Source organism: Zootermopsis nevadensis, unplaced genomic scaffold, assembly GCF_977971745.1.
Source record: "Zootermopsis nevadensis isolate Lab colony 2312 unplaced genomic scaffold, Znev_1.0 Znev_ptg000022l, whole genome shotgun sequence".
Classification (NCBI taxonomy): Eukaryota; Metazoa; Arthropoda; class Insecta; order Blattodea; family Termopsidae; genus Zootermopsis; species Zootermopsis nevadensis.
The window spans coordinates 22,847,487-22,875,002 of NW_028259154.1; the positions used below are offsets into that span (position 1 = coordinate 22,847,487).

Consider the following 27,516-nt stretch of genomic DNA (forward strand, 5'->3'; position numbering starts at 1 on the left):
TGTCCTGAAGGTCACGTAGAAATTACACAAAATGTTGTTTAAAAACTGTTGTAATACGGTACTGAGATATGCACATGGGATGACGGAGACGTAGACGGTGGAAGTTATAACTTTTTGACATGTGTCGATTAATACAAGGCTAGACGAAAGAAGGGTAGGTGAAACAGGTCACAGAGGAAAGGAAGCATGCCACTACGGACCACAGAGATGCGAGTTCAGGAAACACTGTACATAGCGACATGTTCTTCAAACCAAAAGAAGGATGAAGTGACAGGAGGCCGGAGAAAAGTGCATAACGAAGAACTGCATACATTGCATTCTTCATGGAGAGGCAAAATACGTACAAAATGTTGATTGGAGCGCCTGAAGGAAAGAAATCACTAGGAAGACCTAGACTTAGATGTGTGAATGGTATTGAATATGGGAGGATGTGTACACTTGGTTTATCTGACTCAGGATAGGAACCGATGATCGGCTCTTGTGAATACGGTAATGAACATTCGGGTTCCATAAAACGCACAGAATTTCTTAAATGACTGGGTGTACATGAATTTTCTCAAGGTGTCTGCTGCATGAGATTAGTTATGCATATCTGCTTTGGTTGTTGAACCTCAGTGGAGGAAATTACTTAGAGACTTGGGAGTGGACAGTAGAGTCTCTTCTTATATGTCCTGTTGAGGAAGGAGCATATAAAGTTATCTGTTCTTAATAAGGGTCTTCATTCGTGTTTATTCCCACGAGGACACCTTTATTAAGTCTATCAGCTCCGGGACTGATCGAATCAAGACTCTATATTAAATTTCCGAAGTCAGGTTTTCTGATTCACGGAGCAGTTTCTGTATATAGCTCGATTGCGTAAGATTATAAGCAATTATTGAAAATTAACTGCTGTAGACTACCTCGTTTCTACAGATATTATTGTTGGAGATTAAACGTTTGCAGAGACTCAATTGCCTAATTTTGCGTTAAATAAGCAATCGAAAACTGAGGACTATTTAAATTATATTATTTTATTAAAGAGAAAATGTTTCTACGGCGAAAACCAGACCAGCAATTGTTTTATTGATAATGCTGCTTGTATACAGAATAAATAAACGGATGGCTCTCTTACTCTGAAGGCACTAGTTCGAATTTCGGCCTGAGAACGGCTCCTCTGACTGAAATACGCAGCTCACTGATGGATCTTCGGGCGTTTTACCTCATGTTCTCTGCTTCCATTTTCAGGGATTGATGAAAATAAAAAAAGTATCCAAAACACTGGAAACTTTCTCATTATGACACGGACGATGTTCCGAGGAAACTTTATTGAATTCAGTCGCTGTGAAAGACTGCAGTTTCAGGACTCCGTGACGTATAAAACATTTGTGTTTCATTTCGCTACCCTAGGATGATTGTAAGATTAAAAAATCCTGGGAAAGCGACCTGGAGTTAAGTTCAGATGTCCCGTCACTTTCTGTTTAATGACGGATCGTTATTTTTAACGTTAGTAAGAAAGTTACAGTTAAAATGGTTTTGAACCATTAAGATTGGTACTTCGGAACCTATGCCGACGGAGAGGTATTCTAATTCTGTCTGTACTGGAATTAAAGATTATAACGCCGTGTAGACGTGTAGGAACATACATAGCATTTTTACTGCAGTGAATATTTCATGTTTAATACACACAAACCTACGATTTTAATTCCGTTCTAGCGAGTTGCGGTTGGCGAACTTCTTCACTGGCGCATAAACGTGTTCGATCTCTGCAATTAGAATCTGAAGCACTGTCAGTATGTGCCCCTTGCGAGTTTGGGAACGGCTTGTAAACTTTAGCCATTCTTCTTTTAGGCTCACGCTGTGGGATTTGAAGACGACGCGCGGACTCAGTTCTACTTAGCGTCCGGTGTACTCCGCTCTCGCATGGGAAAAGCAAAGCTCTTAGGCGGACTTGAGGCCTACAGATTTCGACGGCCTTACCAAGTTATAAGTTCTTTGTTAATCTACTTACCTGGGATTAAGTTCCACCCTGTTCCGACTTTTTAGCCATATTTGGAATAGTCATTCTATGTTTGTATCCTTTTGGTTTTCACTAATAAGCACATTTTATTTCTTATAATCATTCTTTTGAGGTGTGTTAGGCGTTTATTATAATTTAATTTTAATAATTTATTTTTTTTAAAAATAGAAAGTCAATTTCGACATAAAATGTAAGTATAAAATTTTAATCTGCCTTCCTGCTGGACTTTATAATTTTCTCTTTATGATCCGATATATTTTCTTGATTCCTCTGTAATATTCACATCATCGTCAGATTCGTAACATTTCTAGCGCCGTGTTAGATCGGCAGTTTCTCCTACACGATCACGACGCGGGTAGTCTGTACTGCAGGCGGTACGCATTTTCACCCATGTCTATGACTGCAATATCGTGACAGGCCAGTGGAGTTTATGCAGATCTGATGTGTAAATAAAAGCGACAATTACAAAAGTAAAAGGTCTGTTTATAAGCGGTACATAAGCTGGTCGATGAATAAGAAGCCACTTATGGGTCGTGTTTCTCCTGATTATGATTAAGTCGCATGTTGTATGTATACACAAAGTGAAGGTGATGCTGTGTCCGTATGTGAGAGCTATTCTAGTAAGATGTAATTTACGTGGAAGAATATCTTCATGCTCTCCTGATCTCGGCATCACGTGGAAGTGAGTGGTGAGCTTAGCGCATCAATTGGGAAATAACAATAGCATTCGTTTTTAAAAATCTGTGTGTTCACGCTTTTGAAAAGAGAAAAAAGCTGCCCTTAGCAGAACCCCCGTCGTCCTGTCAGCAACTTTATCGAACTGTCCGGCTCCTGCGGTAAATACATAAAAAAGCCATTAGCCTCTGACCTAGTGTTCGTGTACAATTTTAAGTTTTTATCTCTAGTAATAGTTTCGCCTGTAGGTCATAGTTCGTTAACATAATGCGTTTTGCACATACGAGTAGATTAATTTTTTTCCCGTTGATATTAAACGCGTTCTTCTGGATGTTTTCAAACGTCCCATGTAGGAGAATCTTGCAAGGGATTGTCACGGAGGGTAAATCAACCCCCGTAATATGTCACGGGTGATGGAGGGAAGGAAGAGATCGCGTCGCATCTCGTCAAGCGTGTCGTGAATTTCGCGACGATCCATCACCTAGACTTGACATCAATAAAACTGAGAGCCGGAAGGAGGGCGGGAAATGGGGCTGTTCATGCCGCATTGCCATGGACAGAGCTTAAAGTCGCAGCCTTCTCTTTGAGTCCTCTGTTCCAACTTCTGTGTTTGCTGTGTCCATTTTTCTGTCCATCTGTCTTATCCAAAAAAAAATGACTTGGGTCTGATTTGACGAATTTTGAGATTTGGAACAGAAATTCACCAAGTCTGAAGAATAAAAAATATATATTGCCCCTTATTGTTTTTGTTTCCTAGTATATTTAATTACGCCTTCTCGACTTAATTGCATTATAGAACTTGTGTGGAATCGGGGAGATTAGATTATGAAATTTATTCCCAGGATTTTGGCGGAGTATCTGAAGACATCAGCAGTCACTTAACGTCATGCTAGCCGATCTTCAAGCCGAGAATGAAACTCGGAACCTCTCGAACTGAAGCAGGATTGCCAACTATGCATTCGACTGCTGTGTTATGGTTTCCTTGCAAACACTGAAATTCGTAATATTGAAAATACGATAATAATATTTAAAACTGATTAACTGACTGAAGTGACGCTTGTCTGTAGTAGCGTGTAGACTAATTTACAGAGCGGCTGTCTGACGTCGAACACCAAACGTAACGCAGCGCGCACTAGCCGGCCACCTGCCTTACTGACTGATTGAAAACGCACTTAAAAAGTGTTTACCTTCCCACCTATTGTCAATGTTGTGACGCTGGTCAGTCTTGCAGCTGTTTTACAGTGTTTCGGAGAAATATTTCTGCCCCGTCTTCATTTTTGAATCATCGAATCATAACACGAAACTCAAATGGAAATTTATGTATGCTTTTAAAAGTTGCCCTTGTAGAAAAAAATGTCTACACAGCATAAAGGTAGGCCGCATTAACACCTACACATTTATTTAAGACGTCTTTAGATATTGTTATTGTTCAACAAATAGTAGCAAACATTTTTTTATAACCTATATCTGCAGAAATATGAATCGCATAATAAAGACTTCCTGTTTGCAATAAACAAGATAAACACATCTTCATAATGTTTAAACTTTGCAGATTTCTTCTTCCTATGCAGAACGGATTTATGATCGTATGTTCATTTTAGATTCATAACTTTTACATCCTTTTATGCTTCTCAAATAAAATATGAAGTAGAAACATACGACGTAATCAGTAAAAGAGTGGGCTCTTATGAAAGTGGTCTCACAATTTCATGGATTGTTTGTTCTCAGAATCGAATAGGACAATTCTGTCTCTGGATCAATATCTGCACTGACAGCGTTCTGCTGAGTAGGTTTTGTCCTTGAGTCCTGAGGAAACTGCTGTGGAAGTTTACAATTCCACGCGTTCTTTGCACCGTGCACATGAAACGAACTCACTACTGGGAGACGGCGCCAGACAGTCCGCATGTTATGTTTCTGAAACTACTGACCAGTTCCAGTAAAATTTGTTGTCGAAAGTCTAGACACGAATTGAGATTTCAGGTTTTTATGACGATTAGTATGATGGCTGTCTTCTGGGACGATGCACTGTGTAGTGTGGTGGATATTGTCCGATGTTTCAGAAGAGCTCTCAGCGTTAATAATCGGGGTCATGAGTAAATATTTGTACTCTTCGTCTCAAACGTCGGTTTATATCTGCCATGATACTCGGTCAAAAATTCCAGAAAACAGCCATATTCTAGACATGAAATTGCACTGAAGCCTTTTTTGGGTGATCAGCCATGTCAGTAAGGAACTGACGTGCTTCCAGCTTTTCAGAGACGACCTCGGTTCACATTATGAGCCTGAGAAAATTTAATTCCATTCAGCTACTGCGAAAATTTAAAGAAATAATGTAGCTTGAAATTTATTAGTTGAATTTAAATTTCATTCATATCGACTCAGGAAAAATGTTGATGCTCAAATCGAACTTACTAGATTTCCTATGAAACGATTTATCACAAGAAACTTTATCGTAACTCATGAAAACAACTTATGACGGTCTAAGAATTTGCTTTGTAACGTTCTTAATTATAACAAATTTCAACAAATTACAAAGGAATAATATATAAGGTGTTATATTTGTTGTAGGATTAAATTTCTTATTATCTGCTTTTGGAAAATATGGTTGTTTCCGGTACTTAACGAAGTACCACGCAATGCTAACGTATGATGGAATTGAGGTAAAGCTCCACCGATTATTAATCAGAGCATTAGTTATAATCGATTGGTTAGCTTCACATTCCGGCCGCCTTACCCGGCTACCACTGGATAAGAGGCTGGATGAGCCCCAGAGCCTGTGTGGACGTTGTGGTTCATAAAAAATTTCTACCCTCCCGGGAATCAAATGCCCATTGGTCATTTGATTTGTATCCACCTGAAATATATTCCAGAGTCAGTGAGTTCTGTAGAATCTCGGACAACGAGCTTCGAAAGCAATTATTGTTTGCACGAAAACAAGTCTTAAGACCGAGAGAACAAATGCTGAAGGCATATGAAAATGAAGTAGAGGGATATATTAATTATACCCAAGAAATACGAAGTGGTGAACTGGGTTAACTCAGTCAGTAGAGTGACTAGATATTTGCTAGAACACCGGAGATCAATTGCAGGCAGAGTTTCTCTCCTGTACGATGTCTGGACTGGCTCTGTGGTTCACCCAATTTGACATTGCGATGGAGTAAAACTGCCAGAGCGTGTAGCTAATCACAGACTTTAATCTAGTGTCGATATTTAAGATTCACTGAGATTCTGTTTCATGCCCACTAAATACCTTCAAATCACGGTGCTAAGTCACAAGGCAATTATACTATTAAGATGAATTGAACAAAATAACTAAAGTTACTACGAAAAATTACAAATTGAAGATCTTTATATTCTCTCCACTTCGCATAATACATTTACGCAGTTTCGTTAGTAAGAGCAAATGCTCTGAAAGAGAAAAATCTGGTTTGTTAAACCTCATGTAGAGAGTTAATTTTGAACACTAAGGCACAGATATGAGCGATAAATAAGAAATGAATCTTAAATGAAACGGTTTTTATGACCTAAATTAATTTAATTGGCTTAAAATGGAGCTTATGCAATTACTTCCGTTGTCGTAAGAGCTGTAAATTTTCATGAACATCTGAGTACGTATCGATTGTCAAAGGAAGACCTTGTACTATTCAGATCGATTACTTATTTATGCTTAAGGACGAGTAAAAGGTGACTGGCGCTTTCCGATACTTGCCTTTGCGTGTTTTGAGATCTTTTCGTCTATGTCACATGCACACAGGCCATGAAATCAACAATTCTTACCTTTCACAGAAAGAAAATTTGGTCAGGATATTATCAGATTTTACGGAAACCGAGGGTTTATTGCCATTTTTACATATGCCCGACATTGAACTCATCCAATTATACCATAATTCCTTAAGATCTAATTTATTATTGTTCTCCCACCTACGCCTGGAGCTTCCAAGTGGAGTATATTAATGCCCTTCATTATACCCTTCCGACTTATACTTGTTTCGATCAGCACATTCACTGCGACTTAATTAGAGTGGCATTCCAAGTTTCGCACGCATAGCAAGCAACTGGCAAACAGAATGACCTGTAGTTGCCGTAACTCAAGTTCAGAGTGACCGGTGTAATTCTGTGCCAACTTACCTCCGATTGACCTTTTGCCCCACGCAGCAGACAGTCTGTTCCAGTTGGTATCAGCACGTTTGCCCCAAAGCCCTTTCAAGTTGTTCCAGCCTGGATCTCGTTTTCCCCAGGAACCTGTGAAGTTCAAGTACAAACTTCTGGTCCCATGTATTTCAACACAAGAAATTCTCTGAAGAAATCATTACGATTGTTCTGAATCTATGCAGTCAAAACTGAGTGACTCACAAGCCAATTAGGGAGCTACCTAACAAATTATTTAATGATAGCGATCAGGTTCATGCGTCAGTGACACCGTAGACTTGTGTTCTGAAATGGTATTCTGTGCAAAAGTTGTAAACATTTCTTTGAATTTTCAGGTGACAACATTTAGGTGACCCACTGAATATATTGTAAGTATTCTTTCATGATAAGCTGGTAGGTCTAACACGGAATTCATGCTTCTCTAATCTGAAAGTTTATTACAACTTTCTCTCATCGGTAATCAAATTCAACTTATTCCAGGCGCAGGAATACTAATAGGAAAGAACATGGTCACATTTTAAGGGCGGTTCGATGGTCTGTCTTTTCTACACTGTTTTGTTACAAATGGGTTTCTAACTTGAAAGATAAACCTTTTCAATACTGACGTGACATCTATTTAAATGCCTAATAAAATATTTAACGACTCTGTATAAAATACGAAGTTTATTTAGTGTCGAGTAAGATCATTGTATGAGTTGCTGTAGCTTCACAGTTTTATTTTTAATTCAGTATCGTCTGGGCATTACATACGGGCACACAAGAAATGCATACTAAGTTTTGTTGAAAAATATCATGGAAATAGCCACAGTTGAGAAGTATCAGTTCATGGGAAGATCGTACAAAGAATGATCTTACATCGTGACGTCATGAAATACATTGTATTGTATGAAGACAAGTGCCCTAAATGAATGTGACGAATCTTACAGTTTCACAACAGATAAATTAGATCTATCGTCTGAACACGTGAGATGTTAACATCGGTATTTTATGCAACGCTCATAGTGACATGTTGGATATGGAGAGATCCAGCTGTAAAATTACTGGGACTCGATTTTCGGCAACATACTCTTGTTCCCTTCGCCATCACGTCTAGAATGTCTCTGTATCCGACCTTGACTCGTGCACGGATTCACAGAGGGTACCGGGAGCCGTTTCTACGAAAGTAAATTTGCCGAATCACGGAGAGTATCTGTTGTCTTCAGAATGCTAGATCTTTACCTTCGTTACCCCTTTCTTGCTTGTAGTGGAACACCGCTGTTTAGGTTTTTGTGTAGAAAATCATGTCTGGGAACCGGTGACATACAAAGGGAAAGAGAACTGACCTCTGAAATTGGCCCAGTCTGCAGCTCGCTTGCCCCAGCCTCCCTTCAGCGAACTCCAGGCCCTCTTCAAGTCCTCGCCGCTTTCCTCGTCAACCAGTTCCTCATCCGCCACGTCGTTGTCTAGACTGTTGACGTCAAAGTCGAGGTCGGAGTCTCGTTTGCCCCACGATCCATGGAACTTGTCCCACCCTCGCTTACCCCATCCGCCCTGAAACAAGTGACTTTGGTCAGCTCTGGTCTCAGACAGATGTAGCTTAAGAACTAATGAAATAAAGCCTGATTTTAATAAGTAACTAAACAAGATGGCTAGATGCTAATACATCAGCTAAGTAACTAATTGACATTACGACTAATTAATTGACGTACTACCCTAATTAAGAAGCTAGGTAGCTGTCTAAATTAACGAACTGTATAAAAACTATACAAAGTTCATAATCAACTAATGTAGGCGTATAATACGAACAGTCTAATATATTTTTTTAAATCGATCACTCGATGCGGAACGTGAAATGATATTTTAAATATTTTATATTTTATTATCTTATTAAAAATTGTGATTTCACGGAAAATATTAAAATATTAACCTAATTCACAATATGACGCAAACATACTACCTTACGAACAGTCTAGTTAACTGACTAACCGGCTTGCTGTCTGACGAGGTAATGTACCAAACAAAATGGCTTTTTCACTCGGGTGTAGTGCAAAGACGAGCTACTGGATCGATTTATTGTTCTTCCGAGATGTTTATTCCATTTTGGGCTTTCTATGAAAAGTTTGATAAGCATTTATTACCTCTCCATGCGCGCTACATGTTATTCCCATCTTATCCTTCTTGTCTGATTGATTGACTACCTAGGTACCAATCATACGAGACAAGAGACTGTCCAGACATCTTACTATGACAATTAACTCATCAACCCTCCAAGTAACTAAATTAACAAATGAGCAAAGTTTCGAGATAATTAACTTTATTTCGTAGTATGGGCAATTTCCGCTGCTAAGGGAAGAGCGTAATGGGCCCGTACATCATGTTGACACGTGGTATTGATCCTACATGTGTATATCCGTTAGTTCGTTCGTGTGTGTCCCCACGTTGTAACTTTAGAGCCAGCGAACAACTTCCATGAAAGTTTGTATGATGATCATGCAGTTAAGACGCGTCTCATCGTATTACTTAATTCGCACCAATTAGTAACGCCAACATCGTGACCATTCGAACTTATGAGGCGGGGTGAGAATAGCAACATTTTACGAAGGGAACAAACCTTTTGAAAAATATTATTATTATTATTATTTATTTACTGCAATTGGGTTTGCACCCGGTGGCAGTGGTCCTTACACTACTCTTTGCATCCCATCACTTTTTGTGTAAATCCATCGTCTGTAACCAATGGACAGCTGATGTCTGACATGTGTGAATTGTTATGAAGATAGATCATGAATTCAGCCACATATTTTGTGCAAAGATTTTGTTGTATGCTCTAATTTAGAAACGTGGTAAAAGTGTGATTTTCAGATATTGTACCTGACTACCATCATGCTGTTACAAATAATGCACAGAACAGCTATCTGTGTAATTATTCATTTAGAATTTATGATAGCATATTGAACCATTTAAATCAAAGTAGTCTCCTCAAGCACTTTTTGGAACTTTCTGTGTAATGTTAATTTTATTCTTGTAATGCATTGACAATCAACGGCGTCGTGTATGGTGGAAGGAAACAATCTCAGTCCTCCACTGGAGTATCATGTGTCAAAAGAGCGTCGATTATCGTGTGAGAAATGAGACGAGACTGTGCTAGTCGGAGAATCTCGATATCCTGCAGCACTACACATATTGTGTAGCAAGTGTTTGTGTAAATATTTGGCTCATCAGTTCGGAATGTGCAGATATCAGATTCGTAAGAGGAAAATCGATGTCACTCTGTGGCTTCGTAGCCGGTGTCTGTCACATTTCCAATACGAAATCTTCCTGCTTCTAGAAGCTTCTCTGAGCATCTACAACGTGAGATGGCTACAAATATGAACGCCAGGGTTGTGACGGCTTAGCAGGCGACGAAGATTTGTGGCCAGTAGGAAGAATACGAGAGTTTTGAAGCTCTGATTGTGCCAGTAATTGGACGGCAGTCGTCACGTTTTCGTGTTCATGTGCACTAAAGTTATGGAAGTGCAGATTGTGTCAGTCTGTCCTTCTGTCCTTATCGTTTAGTACTGAATATACGAAACGGGATTTAATGAAATTTGGTATTGGGAGTTGCAGGCTAAAGCTTCTGACAAGTATAAAATTTAATGTCCGCTCATTGTAATCAATACTCTTATGAAGTAGAAACTGATTCATTTTTCGTTTTCTTTTGAAAATTTGCTCATTATATAAGGAAATCGAGAATGATATTAGGTTATGCAGACTGTTCAGACTTCAGATTCTCACAGCAGTGAGTATAAAAATGTTTTTTTTTACATATTTAAGCAACCTTACGCATTTTATTCAAATCTGTAGATCCATTCGTTGATACTTAAAAAAACAACAACAAATTTTTGGGTCACCGGTACCTCCTGACGCAATTTCGATTTGCTGGCCACATTTGAAAGTATGTTTAAATACCGCGAATAAGTATCAGCCGTCTTCCTCTCCGATAGGATCACTCCTCAAACACTTGCCGACACGCACGAGCGACAGATGATGACTGAGTGACCGACCGCAAGCAGTCATCCCTTCGCATACAGAACAGACTTAACGTACTCTAAGCTATACAGCCGGATTAGCATTTGAAGGATAGCGGAGGCTGCAGCTCTGTGTTGATTGACAGTATGTACGAGGCGAGTTTAATATCCATGATAATTTTGTTTAATTTCACAGTTAGATTCTTATTAATGATATAGAAATATTTACTTTAGGGACATATTCCAGAGATAAATTTGTTAAAAATTTGAAAATCAAATTTTCTTGTGTATATACACTCTTTGGAAAATTATAAATAAACAATTTTTTAATATTGTGAATAATATGGCAGTTATAATGTAACCGCTCTGGGTCCATGGTTAGAAATGAAACAGTGTTCTTGTACGGCGTCGCAGATTGGCGAAACACAAGATTTTGCTAGATACAAAATGTTTACTGAATATTATATAATATAAGATGCTCTTGACATGAGGCACAGTGGATACAGATTATAAATATATATAAAAATTCTGGCCGGAATTCCTGAAGGGAAGAGACCGCTTCGAATGCTTAGTCGCAGATGAGCGGGCAATGTTAATATCAATGTTATAGGAACAGGGTTGAATCCACTGGATTAATCCGCCCCAGGTTAGAACTCGTCATAAACGGGATTACCATTTCATTCGGACACGAAGTTATGTAGCCTTGGTGCTCTGCCTTTGAAATTCATCGAGTGGGTAAGAGAGAAGTCTATTTTGTCCCGATTCTTGTGGAACAGGAAATTAACACCTGTTAATTTAATTCTGAACGTAAACTGAACCAGGCTTGAACGATACGACCACTGCGAACTCAGATCCAGAATTAATTAAACCTAATGGAGAAAAGGGGCGAATGCACTGGTGAATTTAAAGACAGGGAAACAATTGAGAACCTAAGAATTGTTAAAGACTAACCTAAATCGAATCAATAAATCTATTTAGCTTTTGTTCACCTTAGCTGCCACACCGTATGACTCAGAATATATTATTTAATTCGTCAGGCTTTCAGCAGCCTACACAATTAGTGTGCATGGTTGCATTGTTTGTAGTTTCATGGATTCTTAAATAGCATAATGGGTGTTATACACTGGACGAATCAGAAATAAAATAAAAATTGCCACGAAAATTTTAACTTACATTCTTCTGGATTGCGAAGCCGTGTAGACACGTACGTAGATTCCCTTAAAAGAAACTACCGTCTCTATTTTCATGGTCGAACTATCAAGATGACATAAACGTCCAAAAAAATCGATATGTTCAGCGTCATAACCTCAAATCTAACACATTTTAGAGTGGACAGCCACTGTCAAATAAAGTCTAAGTATATTCAGTAATTTAGAAGATGAAACAATCGAACAGGCGATGTTCCAATTATGCCTCATGTTATGCTTTTTGACTAATCACGGAGATAAAGTATTTTTGATTTGAGTGATATCTCATATCGTAGGCATATAAATTACGCGCCTCTACATATTAACCAGCTTAGATGCGAATATACCTAGTAGACTTGTCTTATCGATTCTGAATTTTTACTGTAAGCGAAACAGTTGGCTGACATTATGATGCGTCCTTATATGATAACATTTCCACATTTTCGTTTCATCGTGACTACTGAATCTGGACCTTATACAGCCGTGGCAATTAAAATAGCGTGTTTATGTAACATAAATATGAATCAAGTCATAGGCCCGTAACTTGCACGGGAAAAGAATATTTTTTTTTTTCTTTTGAAAGCGAAAAGCTAGAGCCGTTGCTCATATTATAAAATATAATTAGTAATCGCACATATTCATTAAAAATCTGTTGCTTATAAAGAAAATCAGTTGTGTTTTTAGGAGAAGCAATGGTTAAAGATGACAATTTGTTAATTTTAACAATCGATTAATAAATAGGGCGACGTGCTCAATTTAATAAGGATGATGGAAGATTCTGGTAACGGCGTTATATGTATGTAACGGAGTCAAAGAACAGGGAGTAATTGGAAGGTAAATTTATAAGCTGTAACGTATATGTGGTAAAGAGTCTATTAGTCTTAATGAAATTAGGATAATTAAAAGACAATACGGCAAATTGTAGCCTGTTTTATATGAAATTTTGAATGAAAAGAGATGTAAACGTTTCGAGAAACAATGCGTCATTACTTATAATTAAAATCTACCAAACTTCTTTTCTGCCAGAAGGCACGGCTGCACTGTAAACGTAAGGAGAAAAATTGTATTTAAGTCGCAGTGAAATTGCGATATTTTGCAATTTTGTGTGAGTCATTGATCTTTATATTAATTTATTTTCCATAGAATTCTATTGTTTGGCTATTAACATGAATATACGGCACAATTATACATTATATTTCCATAAATGTTAACCACACTGAATGTTTCAAATAGAAGACCTAGATCTTAACGAGATCTATTATCAGTGTCGTATAAATACTTGGGCGCTTTAATATAACTTCACTATGCATAGTCTTCCTTACGAGCTGATAGTAGTTTAGCTGATCAAGGAACTCTCCAACTTCTATGGAAGTTGAATGATTATTACCGTCTAGGAAAATTCTGTTGAGTCGGATGAATGTAAACTACACCATCACACGTTATTTATTTGTGGTAATTTGAAGGATATTTCCACCTAGAATAATTTTACCTAGAAATCTTTACATGTGTTGGACCGTCTTAAGGCTGTACTGTTGATCGATCTCTTTGCCTGTTTCCTGCACCTCGCAGTGGGGCACTCCCATTAACTGCTTTGAATTAAACTCGCTGCCACATCTATTTGAACAACACACTCTGCTCCTTCGGGACGCTGCGCGTCATAACTGGTCCGTCCTCCCGTCCTGGCTTCTTAATGAACCGAGCGTTTCCACAAGTAATAAAGGAATTGCATGAGATCTGCTGCATTTGGTCTGTTTGTTTAAATGCCATGTGTACTGCATTTTCTTACTCCGGTGTGTTTCCCAGATTCATTACGGCACTTGAAATATGAGTACTCTGTTTTATGTCGTATTTGCTTAATTTCCTCAGCTTACTTCACAACGCAAATAGAAAGGGCGTTGTTAATACCAGTCGAATCCCTCCTTTGCTCCATTTAAAAATTAAAAGTTGCAGCTAACTACTAAATCACTATCTGATTTAATGATACAGATGACTTCCTCCAGTGACTGATAGCTAGTTATTAGTCAGTGCTCATTCTTTGCTTTTAAAGAAACGAGATTCATGTTCCTGTTTATGAATCCTCCCCATTAGACCTATTCTAAAATTCTCTAATCCAGTTCAATTCATGAACAGTTGACACCCATTTTAATATTGTTTTTCCTTATATGCTACGTGGATTCTTTATTTTAGGCTCCAATGAAAATTGTGTGCGTCATTTATGTTGGTATTACTGATGGCAGAACATTAATAAAAATACAGGGATACTTGTAGCAAATTTTGACACACCATAAATTTATTCAAAAGTCAGGAATTCTGAGCAGACGCAGGTAATTGGTAAGAATGGTTATTTCTTCACATAAAATGAAGCGAGTAAAGCAAAGAGGCTCATCGTGGACAGCCAAAGAGTGAAATATCCGCCAATAAATGACAATTATTAAATAATTAAATGGTATAAACTCCTGAAACCTTGTGTATGCTGAAATTATTTTTAAATAATGTTATTATATGGCCCTAATATTGTGATGATGTAACTGCCAGAATATTGGCGAATAACAATTTAACTGTTATTGTAAATAAGCAAAATGATTCACAATAAAGTAAGTCGAATTTTACATGCGATATATCGTTACTAGCTTAAGAAAACTTTAAATAAATCTCAGACAATTAGCAACGACGGACTTAATTACAGTGTAATGAATCAGCCATTGTCACAAATGCTTTGGGGATTAACTGGGCTTTTGTTTTCTAATTTGGACCGGGGCCAGTACTGGGTTGGTCGCAGCATTCTAATTTATCCGTTGATGCGAACAACACTGCTTTGGGGTCAAAATTAGATGGACGGCAGCAAATTCCCCTCTTGCTGGAGTGGTTAATGTTATTTATGACATTCGCAGTTTAACGTTACTGCAGAATAAGAAATGTGCTTATCCCCTCAGTCTTTTCCTCGAGCTAGATAAAGGAACAATATGGAGAATTATCATGACGACGTGGGAAAATCAACTGCATTAAATTAATTTATAATGGGATGTTGCCTGCCTGCCTGTATATTTCTCTTCAATACCATTAAAATTATTTCGTCTAAATTCTCTACTGGAGGGATGTATACAGAAGTTCGTATGTGAAATTTAATTTATATTCACGCAGACCAATTAAAACTTCTGGTGCAAAAGAAAGCAAGTTGAACCCATATCAGGTTTCTTAAAAATCTGCTTTACCCGATAGAAGAGTAACATTAATTATGTTCCACCTACAACGAATAGTAAAGTGGCGAGAAACGGAACTAGCGAACTCTATACCATTGTACGTATTTATTAATTCGACACTGACGTCAGAGATCCACTGGCCTTTTAAATTTACTAATATCGTAGCATTGCATCCGTTAGTGTATCTGCCGTAATTGAACGTCAGTATAAATGGGTTAGAAGAAATAGTAAAAGATCCTTAAAATGCATTTCCTTTCCAGACATTTCGAAACGAAACAAAAATTTGGCGTTCTGAACATGTATTTAGAGTACCGTTATCTTGCTTCGAGTATCAAGATGTATTTTGGACTTACAGTATGAGCGCACAAAACATTTAGTGTGGTTTTTGTAACTTTATTACTTCTGCTGTTTGATACCAACATTCTACTGCAAAACGTTGTATCCATTAAAATATAAAAATTACATAGGTCGAATCTTGTTGTAATTTTTCAATTCTCCATCGCAGGCTCGTAACACACAAAGTTCAGTTCATGTAGTATAAGGACACACGAGTTTTCATATAAATTATGAAGTGAAATACAGTTTTATTATCAGAGTATAAATAGATCCATTAGCTAACATAATCTGTAATACACTGATAGATATATAGCAATACCAATGGTCTTTTCATAAGTATCCGTACGTGGTTCCATATCTCCCTGCAGTTTTGTGTGAAAGTGATTAATCGGCTTACACGGAAAGCAAGGACTGACAGTCTCCTGTATTTATCAGTTAACTGGATGTACCCCCCAGTGTCAGCAAACTGCAAACTTTGCTGGAGTTTACAGAATTTGAATCACTTGGTGCGTCATAAAATCATACCAATGGCGTGAACTTGCAGAGTTGACCTATTTACTGTTGTGCACAAAAACGTCTGGAATTTATAGCTAAATTAATTGAAAAAAGGAGGAAGAGATGTATATTTTTTTAATTACACCCGTTCCCCACGGAACCCAGCAACATCTGCTGGATAAAACATAAATAAACAGAAAAGAAACTGAGTGCACAACTCATATAGGACTATAGAAGTAAAAGTATTATATATTTGGTGCTATGTAAAAATTCCTTGTCAGTCTGAATTGTAAGATAGTGTAATTGCGTCATATTGTGAATATTCTAACAATTATTTATTTTAATCCGTCTTATCACAATATTTAAAATTTCTTATAATTAAGATAATAAAATATCATTGATGTTCCATATCGATTGATCGATTTACATTTTGGAACATCTTTTACACAACATGTTTCAGTTTTTATAAAACCATCATCAGGTGTAAAATATTTACGAACTTAAAACTCAAATATGATTCCATTTGGTGATGTTTCATGCCATTTGTTTTTCAATTTTGGGCGAGGTGTTGTCTTTTCTTAAATTTTTTATCAGATGTACATATCGGTCATAGATGTAGGAGTGATTGTTCCGATATGTCCAGAAGTACTACTGTCATCGTATAGGTGTGGGTCAATACTGACAGCCAGTATTGACCCACACCTATACGATATATGTACATCTGATAAAAAATTTAAGAAAAGACAACACCTCGCCCAAAATTGAAAAACAAATGGCATGAAACATCACCAAATGGAATCATATTTGAGTTTTAAGTTCGTAAATATTTTACACCTGATGATGGTTTTATAAAAACTGAAACATGTTGTGTAAAAGATGTTCCAAAATGTAAATCGATCAATCGATATGGAACATCAATGATATTTTATTATCTTAATTATAAGAAATTTTAAATATTGTGATAAGACGGATTAAAATAAATAATTGTTAGTCTGAATTGTGTTTGACTAAAGCTTCTTACCGGACCATAAAAATAAACATCAGGCACAGATTCTAGCCCGCGCAGAGATTATGATATTATGACCACGGATTTTTCGCATATACCATGTACAAATGTCTTGATCGCAAAAACAACTTTCCGAACAGATACTGAAATAAATGAACATCTTTATTCTGATAAGGTCTTTGCACTGAAAGTTAGGACCTACAAAACGGCCCAAATTTGTGGCCATGTAAAAGTAAAGCCAATAGGAAATGAGTGTGATACTTTCATTACCAATTAAGTCACATGTTCATATTTTGATAGACTCTTACCTGTAGATCTTGCCAGCCCCGTTTACCCCATCCGCCCTGAAGATCTTGCCAGCCCCGTTTGCCCCATCCGCCCTGAAGATCTTGCCAGCCCCGTTTGCCCCATCCGCCCTGAAGATCTTGCCAGCCCCGTTTGCCCCATCCGCCCTGAAGATCCTGCCAGCCCCGTTTGCCCCATCCTCCCTGAAGATCTCTCCACCCTCGTTTGTCCTCTTCAGGCCCTTGAACTTGTGTCGGGACGTCCTGCGCTCTACTCAGCGTTCCACCACTGGGTCCTGATCCCGGCGGGACTCTCGCTGGATCAGAAATTGGATCCCCTTGGGAACTGGGAGACACGGCAAGCAGGAGGAGCCATAAGATGACACCTGGTATTGCAAAGTACTCCATCTCCTCTGGTGAGTGGCCTGCAAAATGACGGATGATGTGCTTGTTTCAGATTGGTCTGAGCGACGTTTGGAATTATTCGGACAATCTGTGCATAAAGATGGTTTATTCCTTATTCCATAGCTTAACAAATTTCAGATTCCAGGCCTATAACGCAAATTATTTCTTTGCGGAGCCTAGTATTATATGAAGTTTTGTTAAATGTTTTCATAGTAATTTATTACAGTTTTAAAAACTTATGGCCTTTATGGTTTTTAGTTGTTTTAGTTTAGTATAGTCGGAGGAATTGGATACATTTTCATATCCGTCCAATTTAAGAATGAACTTTACAGCCACTGACAAACGATTATGTTCTTAAATTCGTAAATATAAATTTAAAAATATTTATACTCTACTCTAAACTTGGAATGGACAGTGTCACACTTATTTTGTTTCAAAATTATAATTTATTGGTGAATAGCAGGTTTTCGTATTTCTATTGTCAAGTGTAGACATACAAAAATAAATTATTGATGCAGAACTGGTATTGTGAGGCTAGAGGTGTCAATTATATTTTTCGCTTGATTGCACGAGAATGGAAATAGCAATTGCATACAAGTAACGTGCACGGCTACATTAAAATTGAATGGCCGATTAAGAGTGGCTATCGGACAAAGCTGATATCCATTATGGGACAAGAGGATTGTCAAACTAAAAGCCAGGTGATGTGTTTCCCTTTATGATCATTACTACATCAATACTGTACGGAATATCGAACTTAAGTAGAACACACAACGTATAAGTTGATGAAATCAAACAAAACACTCAATAATGACAATAATAATGTTGCGTAACCTAAAACAATGCAGTCATTTAAGCACTGTAACTAGCTTCGGACTACGGGACCGGGGTTCGTTTGACTGCAAGGTCAGGAATGTTTCTTGTAGGCATTTTTAGTTATAGTATCATGTCGAAATAGTCAACATTGCTAAAGGTTGTGAGGAACAGAAAGTTGGAGGGCCAGATTTATGGGGAAAATATTTCTACGTGGTTTGGGTAACAGTAATCCTATCCTTGCCCAGTGTTGGCTAGGCGTTTCTTGATTGTATATTACTCAAAACCTCCGACTCACTTTTGTCGTCAGCTTGACTCTGAAAGAACAATGTACCAGATTCTGCCGCAAATTACAGCTTCGATGCTGATCTGTGCCACCATTCATTTAAGTGTATCTCCCGTTGAAATTTCAACGGAAAATGTTATCGGTTGTTATAATATACTATAATGTTATGTTCTTACATAAATATCGGTTTCTTGCCCGGTTTTAAGTTTCTCAATTAGAGTAGCTGAAATCCTATTACAGACAAACATTAATAAATGTAATTCAATTCTAAAGGGTAGTTTACACTTAAAATCCAGTGACAGAGACTAGCTCTTTCTAAGGGACCCAACAGATTAGGTACCTCTCACCTGAAGACGGAGACATAACCAGCCTCCGTAACGTCGTGAATTTAAAAAAAACAACAGATGATTGAAAATTTCTGACAACAAATAATTTTAAGATTAATGAATGTGTATACAAAACAGAACATAACAAATTTAAACAAAAATAAAGTAAATGATTAAAGGAACCAAACACGCTCCATGCAAAGAAATTGTTTCCAAGGGAGCCAGTGTTTTTACTGAAAGATCAAAAAAATAAAAAGATACCATTTGCAGTGGACATTCACTTGGTTCAAGTACGTAGTCTTAGTGCACTGTGCACACTGAGGGCACAAAAGTGTCTAATTTGTCGACTTTCAAGAGTCTACAGCAGGGTCAAGATTGCACGATTACAATTATAAACCACTTTTTTACACTTAGAATGTTTCTATTTTCCAGTATAAAATATAAATGTAACCTAACGTTCCGAATTACAAATGTCAGCCATCGCAAATTCAATAGAATTTAGTTACAACATTAAGCTTTAAACCAAACACAAAAGAACACAAAGGTGAGAACGCAATAAAAATGCATGCATGGGATCTATACCTGAGTTTGTTAGCGATTGTGGAGGTTTAGCTACGAGAGCAGACATAAGCCGTGGCCTTTTTTCAGCGCTTACACTGGTGACACCCCCCCCCCCCCACCGGACGAACGTACGCGTATGGTGTGCTATAATTATAGATTACATTTGGTTTGTCCACAATGAAAATTTTGAAATACCGTGGAAACACACGTAAAACGGGACATTTATTTCGTAAAAACAACATGGCTTGGGGCAGGCTGTTTGACTTCACTAGCCCGTGCAGTGTGGAAAGTTTTTGTGATTAGAAATGAAGTATGCACTGTGATAATAACAATCTATAACAACGTTTCATCTTTCGTTTATGGACTGTAGACAATTTCAGTTCTGAAATATGTCTTGGAAGTACAAATGCACGAAAACAAACCAAATTACAAATTTAACTAGTTAACGTTGTTATAGATGTCAAGTGTCAAGTTAAAGGTCGTGCTGAATATTAAGTATCACGCAGCGTTGTCATTGGTATATCGATAAAGTTCAAAGGTTGTTCAAAATATATGTTTCTGTATGTGGCAGAAATTAATTTAGAGACCGAATGGTGGTGTCGAATAGCTAACACTCCTGATCCTTCGTATTCCGGAGGATCCGGGGTCGAATCTCAGCCCTGGAACCGACTGTTCTGAAGGAAGTGCTTACTGGTCCTTCTCTGTTGCTCCAGATTATTGCAGAAATAGCAGGCTTGCCATAGTTACGTATTTGTTTGAACACTTTGTTTTAAAACACTTACTGTTCCTTAAAAATAATATAACATTTACTTAGTTTTTATAAAATATTTATTGATCTATAGTACCTTGAAAAATAGACATTCTATCAACAGTTTTAAACTAAAGAATGGAGATCATTTCTAGAATTTATTCTTCTCCTAATTTAACCACGAATTGTATTTGATTTGTGGTAATGTATCTAGTCTGTATATAAATGGAAATGTCATTATATTGTACGATAGACAGACAAAATGTGGAAATGTCAAAGCTACAAACTGCAAAACTACGCGATATCAAAATGTTGACTTGTGGGATATCAATATGTAGGTATATACTGCAACTAGACTTTTCTAACAGACACCTGTTGCTGCTTTGATATTAGCTTTGTACTGTTCACACAGAAGGGGAATTAGACTGCATCCAAGTATAATGTGTGCATAACAACATTGTGACGGAATTGGCAGCTTCTGCATCCAATTAAGGATCAATAGTTTAATAATGACTTCATGCTACAAAGAGTGCAAAAACTTGGTTTAGTAAATATGCTATTTCCATTCCACACATTGTAGCCGTCGGCACTGGATGCGACTCGACTGATTGGTGAGATCTGCACGGTCATTGTCTTGTTTAATTCTTGGGTTGGTACGTAATGAGGATGCCTATGAAAGTGGTCGTGGGCTATTGTAAATAGCTGTTACAGAATATGCTTGAAGATGATAGTGAAATTAATGAAAAAATTCAGGCTCTCGGTCTCCGGGCAGAAATTCTGACCTGGGACCTGCCACATATGAAGTTGTATATTAATCACGTGGTCCGCTGCCTTCCAGCCTCTAGGTGGGACACGGGGGAAGCTTGAGCACTAGACCTGTCTTTCGTAAACTTTTTCACGACTGTAAAATGTACTCGTTTTAACTTTGTCGTGCGGATGTCCTAACCGGAGACAATTAACGTGAAGCATATTCCAACTCGAGGTGAGTTAATTCAAGAAGTTACGTAGTAGGATTCTGTCCGAGACCAGCAAATTGCAGATTAGCATCTCATGGAGTCGAATCACATCACATCGGAGTTGGAGGGAGGTGGAGGGGGGGCTGGGAGTTATCTAGAGATTTTAATCAGTTTTAATTAATTTGAAGTGGTGATGCTATTACCATACTTGGGTTGCTAGTCGTTCCAGGTTTGGTCTCAAACACTTGTATTTCCACGGCATTTTAAGAGCTTCTTCCTATTAAATGCCAAACGATAAGCCGATGTAATTACAGTGATTCTACACGTTGTCGGCATGTACGGTGCACGCAAGTGTTGTGGATTGTGCAGAGAAATTTGCAACTGGGATACAAACTCTAATTACGTTTATGTAAATGCATCCGTTAATGTAGTAGATTTTACAGTTGTAGATATATTAAAATATTTCTTCAAGCAATTTATTCTAGAGATAGCACGTAACTGATGTGATCTGTTTTAATTTATAATATATATACAGTGTAAGCAAATTTATTTATGAGTGCACTAAAAGATCTTTAAAATAAAATGGGGCTCACGATAATATGTAATAATTACAAACCTGTCTTTCCCAAATGACGTGCCGCGGAATGTCGGTTTGACCCAAGAATAGCGGAAGTCTGCTACGGATATTTTTATAATTTACTACAAATGTATATTATTTTAAATTTCTGGGTGAATTTCTACTTCAATAAGGAATATTACAAACAGCGCGAAGGATTGTGAAACGTAGACTACATACGCCAAATTCAATGACGCCCTTCTACACTGCTTTCAGAGCCAAATAAGAGAACAAGTAGTTTCATACTTGAAACCTCTTAACGTCAGAATAATAAATGGTAATTTGCGACATTTTTGATGTTCATCGATCTAAATTATTTGAAAATGCTCTGAAGAATCTATTACGCACCGGTTGTATAAAAATTTCGTTTCGCGATGTCAGCTGTGGGAGTTGTCACGTCGGTACATACTACTTTTGCGAGTTTGATGGTGGTTTGCGAAATAATGCCATTGCTTTTTCCACTTTCATTCAAAACAGATAGGCCTGTTAATCTATTTTATAGCTTTATTCATCTATTTCTGTGAGTTTCCATTGGTTTCGATTACATCCGCATGAAACAGACCGCATATGAAAATTGCTGTAACGTGGCTCCAATATTTGAATGCTTCCTGTCGTATGCTACAAAAGTTTAATACTTTTTACAATTCCAGGCCAGTGTTCGGCTGTAGAAACAACAATTATTTGCAGATACAAATATTTAATTTATTTCCTCACTGGCAAAAACAGCTGTCTAGAGATCACTGCCAGTTAGCAGGGTGATTATTCAGTCGGCTATGGCTTTGTACATTCTCCTACATCTAATACAAAAAAGTCTATAAATGTAACCAATGCTACTACGAACAATCGTGTACTTAATTACTTCACAAAAACAAGTTTGTGTGCTTTTAAAGTACTTCAGTCTCTTACACAACGCGCTCTTATGTGTCATGAAGGGACTAATTCCTCTGTGACTGCGTTAAACATAGTGCTTCTCAATGCAAACTGAATCCAGTTGCTCCAGGCTTCTGGGCTGGAGGCTGCCATTTTGATATTATCATATAAAACGGATTTTTGTCTGCTTCTGACGTCGCCTGAATGTCGTAAACTTTTCCGTTATCGCTCGTTACAGGGCGAACACAGCTGTCCGGAGTCCAAGAAACATGGTTCTTATACAGAAGTGTAAATGTTTTCGATTGCAGGAAAATACAGAACACAGCACTGGCATAAAACTTGTGTGACCTCATTTAGAACGGGAGTAGAAGCTGGAGGTCCTGTTTCGATCGTTTCTTTGTTCCTTTAACAAAACGGAACAATAATTATGCACGGTCAAATTGAAATATGGCTCTCAGATTAATTTATCGAATAAAAAGCTGGACATATTAATATCGATAGCCCTGGATTGTTACGCTGTTAGAATTTTAGCTACGTGCCAGCTTTTCTGAGAAAAGTGCTGCCTTCATTATCAGGGCATATTAATATTTATAAACGCACATATACAGATTTGGCGTCAAAGAAACAGTGCGCTTTTCAACAAAATTTAAACTTTTAAAGTGAAAAAATATAACTGTAATATTTGTGTCCTGTAGCGTTTTGTTAATTTAAAACGTAACATTAAAGCCTCTGAATAAAGTACAAATGTCATGATTGTAGTTTGGCCCGGGTAGGGATTTGAATATATGTATTTTTAAATTGGACCCTGTGGAATAAAGTGTGCCGACTGCTGCAGGCCAGTTGAGTTGTTATTGTGAATCCACTAAAATTTCGTCGATGAGCGAACGCCAGCTACCAACTCAAAGAGACGGCGTGGGATTCTTTGTGTTGGTACCTAAATGCCCACCGGGAAATCCGCTGTTGTTGACCTCTGATCTACCTGCATACTGATACATGCCTACCACCCCCTTTCAGAACTGACACAGGTAAAACCTTTCTGAATATACTGTGTAAATGCAAACAACACTTGCGGGACAAAACACAAAAGCTGGTAACACTGTGTACAGAATCTTTGTGGTAATCCTAATACAGTGGACAGAGTTCATCCCAAGGCTATTTGAAAATAAGTGAATAACCACTCTTAGGAAAAGAGAGGAAGATGGTGCAACATCAAATGCGAAAAAAACGGAAAACAATTCTGTTTGGAGATGTTATACAGAAGCGAAAGGAAAGTACTACAGCCGGCCTACTCCCAAATACAAATGATACCAATAAATTACGCGGTATTACGTCTAACTTTATGGGGTAGCGGTCTATTGGAGAAAATTATGGTCTCTCAGCTGGTGCGGAAATTCGTCTACGTTTGTGGAACCGGAAGGTTCATTATGTGCTCATGGAGGCCCCTCACTCGTTTCTGGTTTGAGCGGGAAGATTGTAGACTACGCCCTCAGAGTTACACATTACATTTTATAACTCTTTAGAGCACAGATGCAAAGTTTCCATCTTAAAATCGGTCTACCTTCGTGTGATAAGATACTGCAACAAACGATGCTCTGGAGCTAGAGTCAAGATGGTATTTTGTGCTGAGTGCTAGCAGAGAACTGACTTCTACAACATCTCTTGTTACGTTTACCTCGTGATACATGAACGTTAGAGCGAACACTGCTAGGAATTCGGCAGCGATTGGTTGGTACATTAGACGGTTGCCAAGAAACCACACAGAAAATGGCATTTACGGCTGAGCAGGGAAAGATCTCACTGGTTTTTGTAAGTGTTAGGGTTACATGAATATTTATTCAACATAATTTCATGAGAGTAATTTCAGAAATGTAACCCACATTTGTGGGATTTGCGGTTCTCAAGGCGGTGAACATGTCGACTTTATTCTTCTGAAGTGTGACGCCGTGTGGACTCGCAGTCGTGAACCCTGAAAATGGAGACGTCATGTTTCTACGAAACATTGATGTCTACCAACACGTCTACCCGGCGTCAAGGCCCAGAACACCAGAATCAATATCAATTTCTACTTTTCGCATTTTACTCTAGGCTCAGCAAAAATATACGTAGTTATGAACTCATGATCCGAACTCTGGTCGAGGACGCAAGGTCTGGACCCTCTATCTGCAGACCACTTCGCCGTGGGCTCCCATAGCGCTTCTGTCTTTGTGGGATTTCCCGTGGGAGTCCTGGGGATTTCCTGCACCTCCTACGGGTGGTATAAACTCTATCCTGAAATCCGCCCAGACAGACAGCAAATCTGTCGACAGAGCACAAATTGGTAATTACTCTCGAGAATTATTGCTGATATGCTTAGGACAGGGGTGACCAAATTAAGACCCGCGGAGAGAAATTTAATCCAGGCCGCGGCCATTTGTACATATTATTGTTAATACTGTTTTATAATGATTTTATCGTTTTTGTATGGTTATGAACTTTTGGAATCCATAAAAACAATAAATTTGTTGGCTCTGAGCAACTATAAACCTCTGAATGCATGGAGTTTGTATAGAGAAATTATTGTAATCGCAAGTAAACAAAGTCAATTGTGTGTGAAGACAAACATCAGACAGACAACTTGAAAGAGAGACAACGAGACTTAATCTTTTCGGTTTCCGACAAAAAGAACAAAATGGCCAACCAAATCGCGAGAAAAATGTAAAATACGTCCACAGATTGTTAATAGGGTTGATATAAAACGTAGTCTGGCTTCTCGTACACTGACTTAGTAAGAAGACTCTGTTTCCTCTCTAGTGCATACACGTTTCTAAAATATTTCCTTAAGACATGTTCCATCATCGCTTTGGTCTTCAGGTGTTTCGATCGAAATGTACATACAGCATTTTTAACACTTTTTGTTTGTTTTGTTACAGAATCAACCCTGACCGTCGGATGCCATTTCTTTAACGGTAAGTAAAGATATTACTAGGATCATGTTTTGTATGCTCCATTGTAATAAAAACGTAATTCATCTGCGTAATTGTCACAAACCTCCGCTGATTCGTTCTGTTGTTTGTCTGATTTATGATTATCAGTACTGTATTTTGGAGGCGTTGCTTTATGTGACAGTCCGCATCACAAAGCTGTTTTAAAATGCTTTCCAGAAGAAAAAAGAAACATTTGAATAACCGGAGATAAAGCTAGACCACACGTCAGTAGGGTTCTGCTATTTCCTCCAGGGAATGTTGACTGGAAAGGGGATGGAAGTTACGAATTCGTAACAGGACTCCATTATCTGAAGCAACTGTCTTGTTCCGCCACCCGAGAAGGACACAAAATGCCAACACCAGAGGAATTTTATACCATGCATTGTTTTGAGCCATGTAGGTCTTTTTATCTGTTGGAGTTACGAGTTTGAAGCGTTTTTTCATAACAAATCAACAGCAGAAATGCGTTAATATTAAATATTTAGGAACTTGAATAATTCCAAGAAGAGAATTTGCGGTTAAAATGTGTGCATTATCACTGTAGCTTTACACTGTATTTCTCAGTCCCTTCAGGAAAAATACGAGCTGTAATCTGTTAACAAGAAGTTGGATGTCTTCTGGGAGTTTGCGTATTGTAGTCTGTTAGATACATACAGACCAAGGTTTTTTTACTAAAATATATAAATTTCTCATTTCCACTTGCCTGCGTTTGGCCTATATTTAATATATGAAATTATAAGGCGTGTTTAAACAAACTAAGAAATATCAATTTGTAGAAATAATTCGGGAGAGGGGAGACAACAGCGCAAACAATATATTCAGTTTTACCCATAATAATGGAGCTATGCCCATCTTGTATCAAACTCTCCCTGCTGTAAGAACGAGTTGTGCTTAGTTAAGCATAAATGTGGAAGCTTATTATAGGCATCTGTCATACAGTTTCGCGTATTATGTTTCTATTATCCTTCAAAAATATCACAATACAGCAATGACATTTAATCCATAGACTAGTAACCTACTTTTGCTTTTCGTTGTAACTCATTGAATTAAAGTAGCAAAGGCATTTTAAAATTGTGACATTCTTAAGAAGGTTTCAACACCCGAGAACGCTATTGTTATATTCCTTTGAAGTTGACAGCAATGAAAAAATAAAATACGTGGATGTTAATGGATACGTAAGATGAGATACAGACACGAGGAAAGAAAGAAAATCTGAATCTTAGAGAGTAAGAGCAGTTAAGAGTATTGTAAATGAAACAAGGGTTAAAGGCACAAAAATATTAATCGGATGCAAGAAACTGCAGGAAGATTAAAGGGACTGTCAGACTAAATAAAATTGTAAATTAGAAAATACAAAATTAAGTGAAAGTTTGAGATTCGAATTTCTCATGGCGGTGGGCATCGATGTTCTGTGCTGTAAATCGTAGGAACAAACTGCCTATTTCATCAGAGATGTATTTCTCTCGTCTTACATGTTATGTTACACATTATACATAACATGTAGCCTAGGAAAGTTGTATATTTGTGTAAGATCTTTGGCCGTACACAGTTTTAGGTTCATTGCTTTTTCAACTGCCAGCGTTAAATGGGTGTACAATAACTTGAAGAGATGTGGCAAGTGTCGGTAAGGGTCTAATTTAAGGTAATCACTCGACTTT

At 37.8% G+C, this 27,516-nt stretch overlaps 2 protein-coding genes across 2 annotated transcripts in view; one reads left to right on the plus strand and one right to left on the minus strand.

Annotated features, from left to right (window-relative positions):
• The window catches only part of MCTS1 (malignant T-cell-amplified sequence 1 homolog), a 399,788-nt gene that overhangs the window by 108,618 nt on the left and 263,654 nt on the right, over positions 1-27,516 (plus strand). Inside the window, exon 3 of the mRNA XM_087353602.1 lies at positions 25,805-25,840. The gene's annotated coding sequence lies outside the window, so the exon portion shown is untranslated. The remainder of the gene's footprint in view (positions 1-25,804; positions 25,841-27,516) is intronic.
• The window catches only part of Mip (Myoinhibiting peptide precursor), a 63,085-nt gene that overhangs the window by 2,319 nt on the left and 33,250 nt on the right, over positions 1-27,516 (minus strand). The window contains exons 2-4 of the mRNA XM_087353600.1: positions 17,339-17,739; positions 8,143-8,350; positions 6,800-6,913 (exon numbers count right to left, since the gene is read on the minus strand). Coding sequence (XP_087209726.1) covers positions 6,800-6,913; positions 8,143-8,350; positions 17,339-17,722 — 706 coding nt within the window. The 5' untranslated portion in view covers positions 17,723-17,739. The remainder of the gene's footprint in view (positions 1-6,799; positions 6,914-8,142; positions 8,351-17,338; positions 17,740-27,516) is intronic.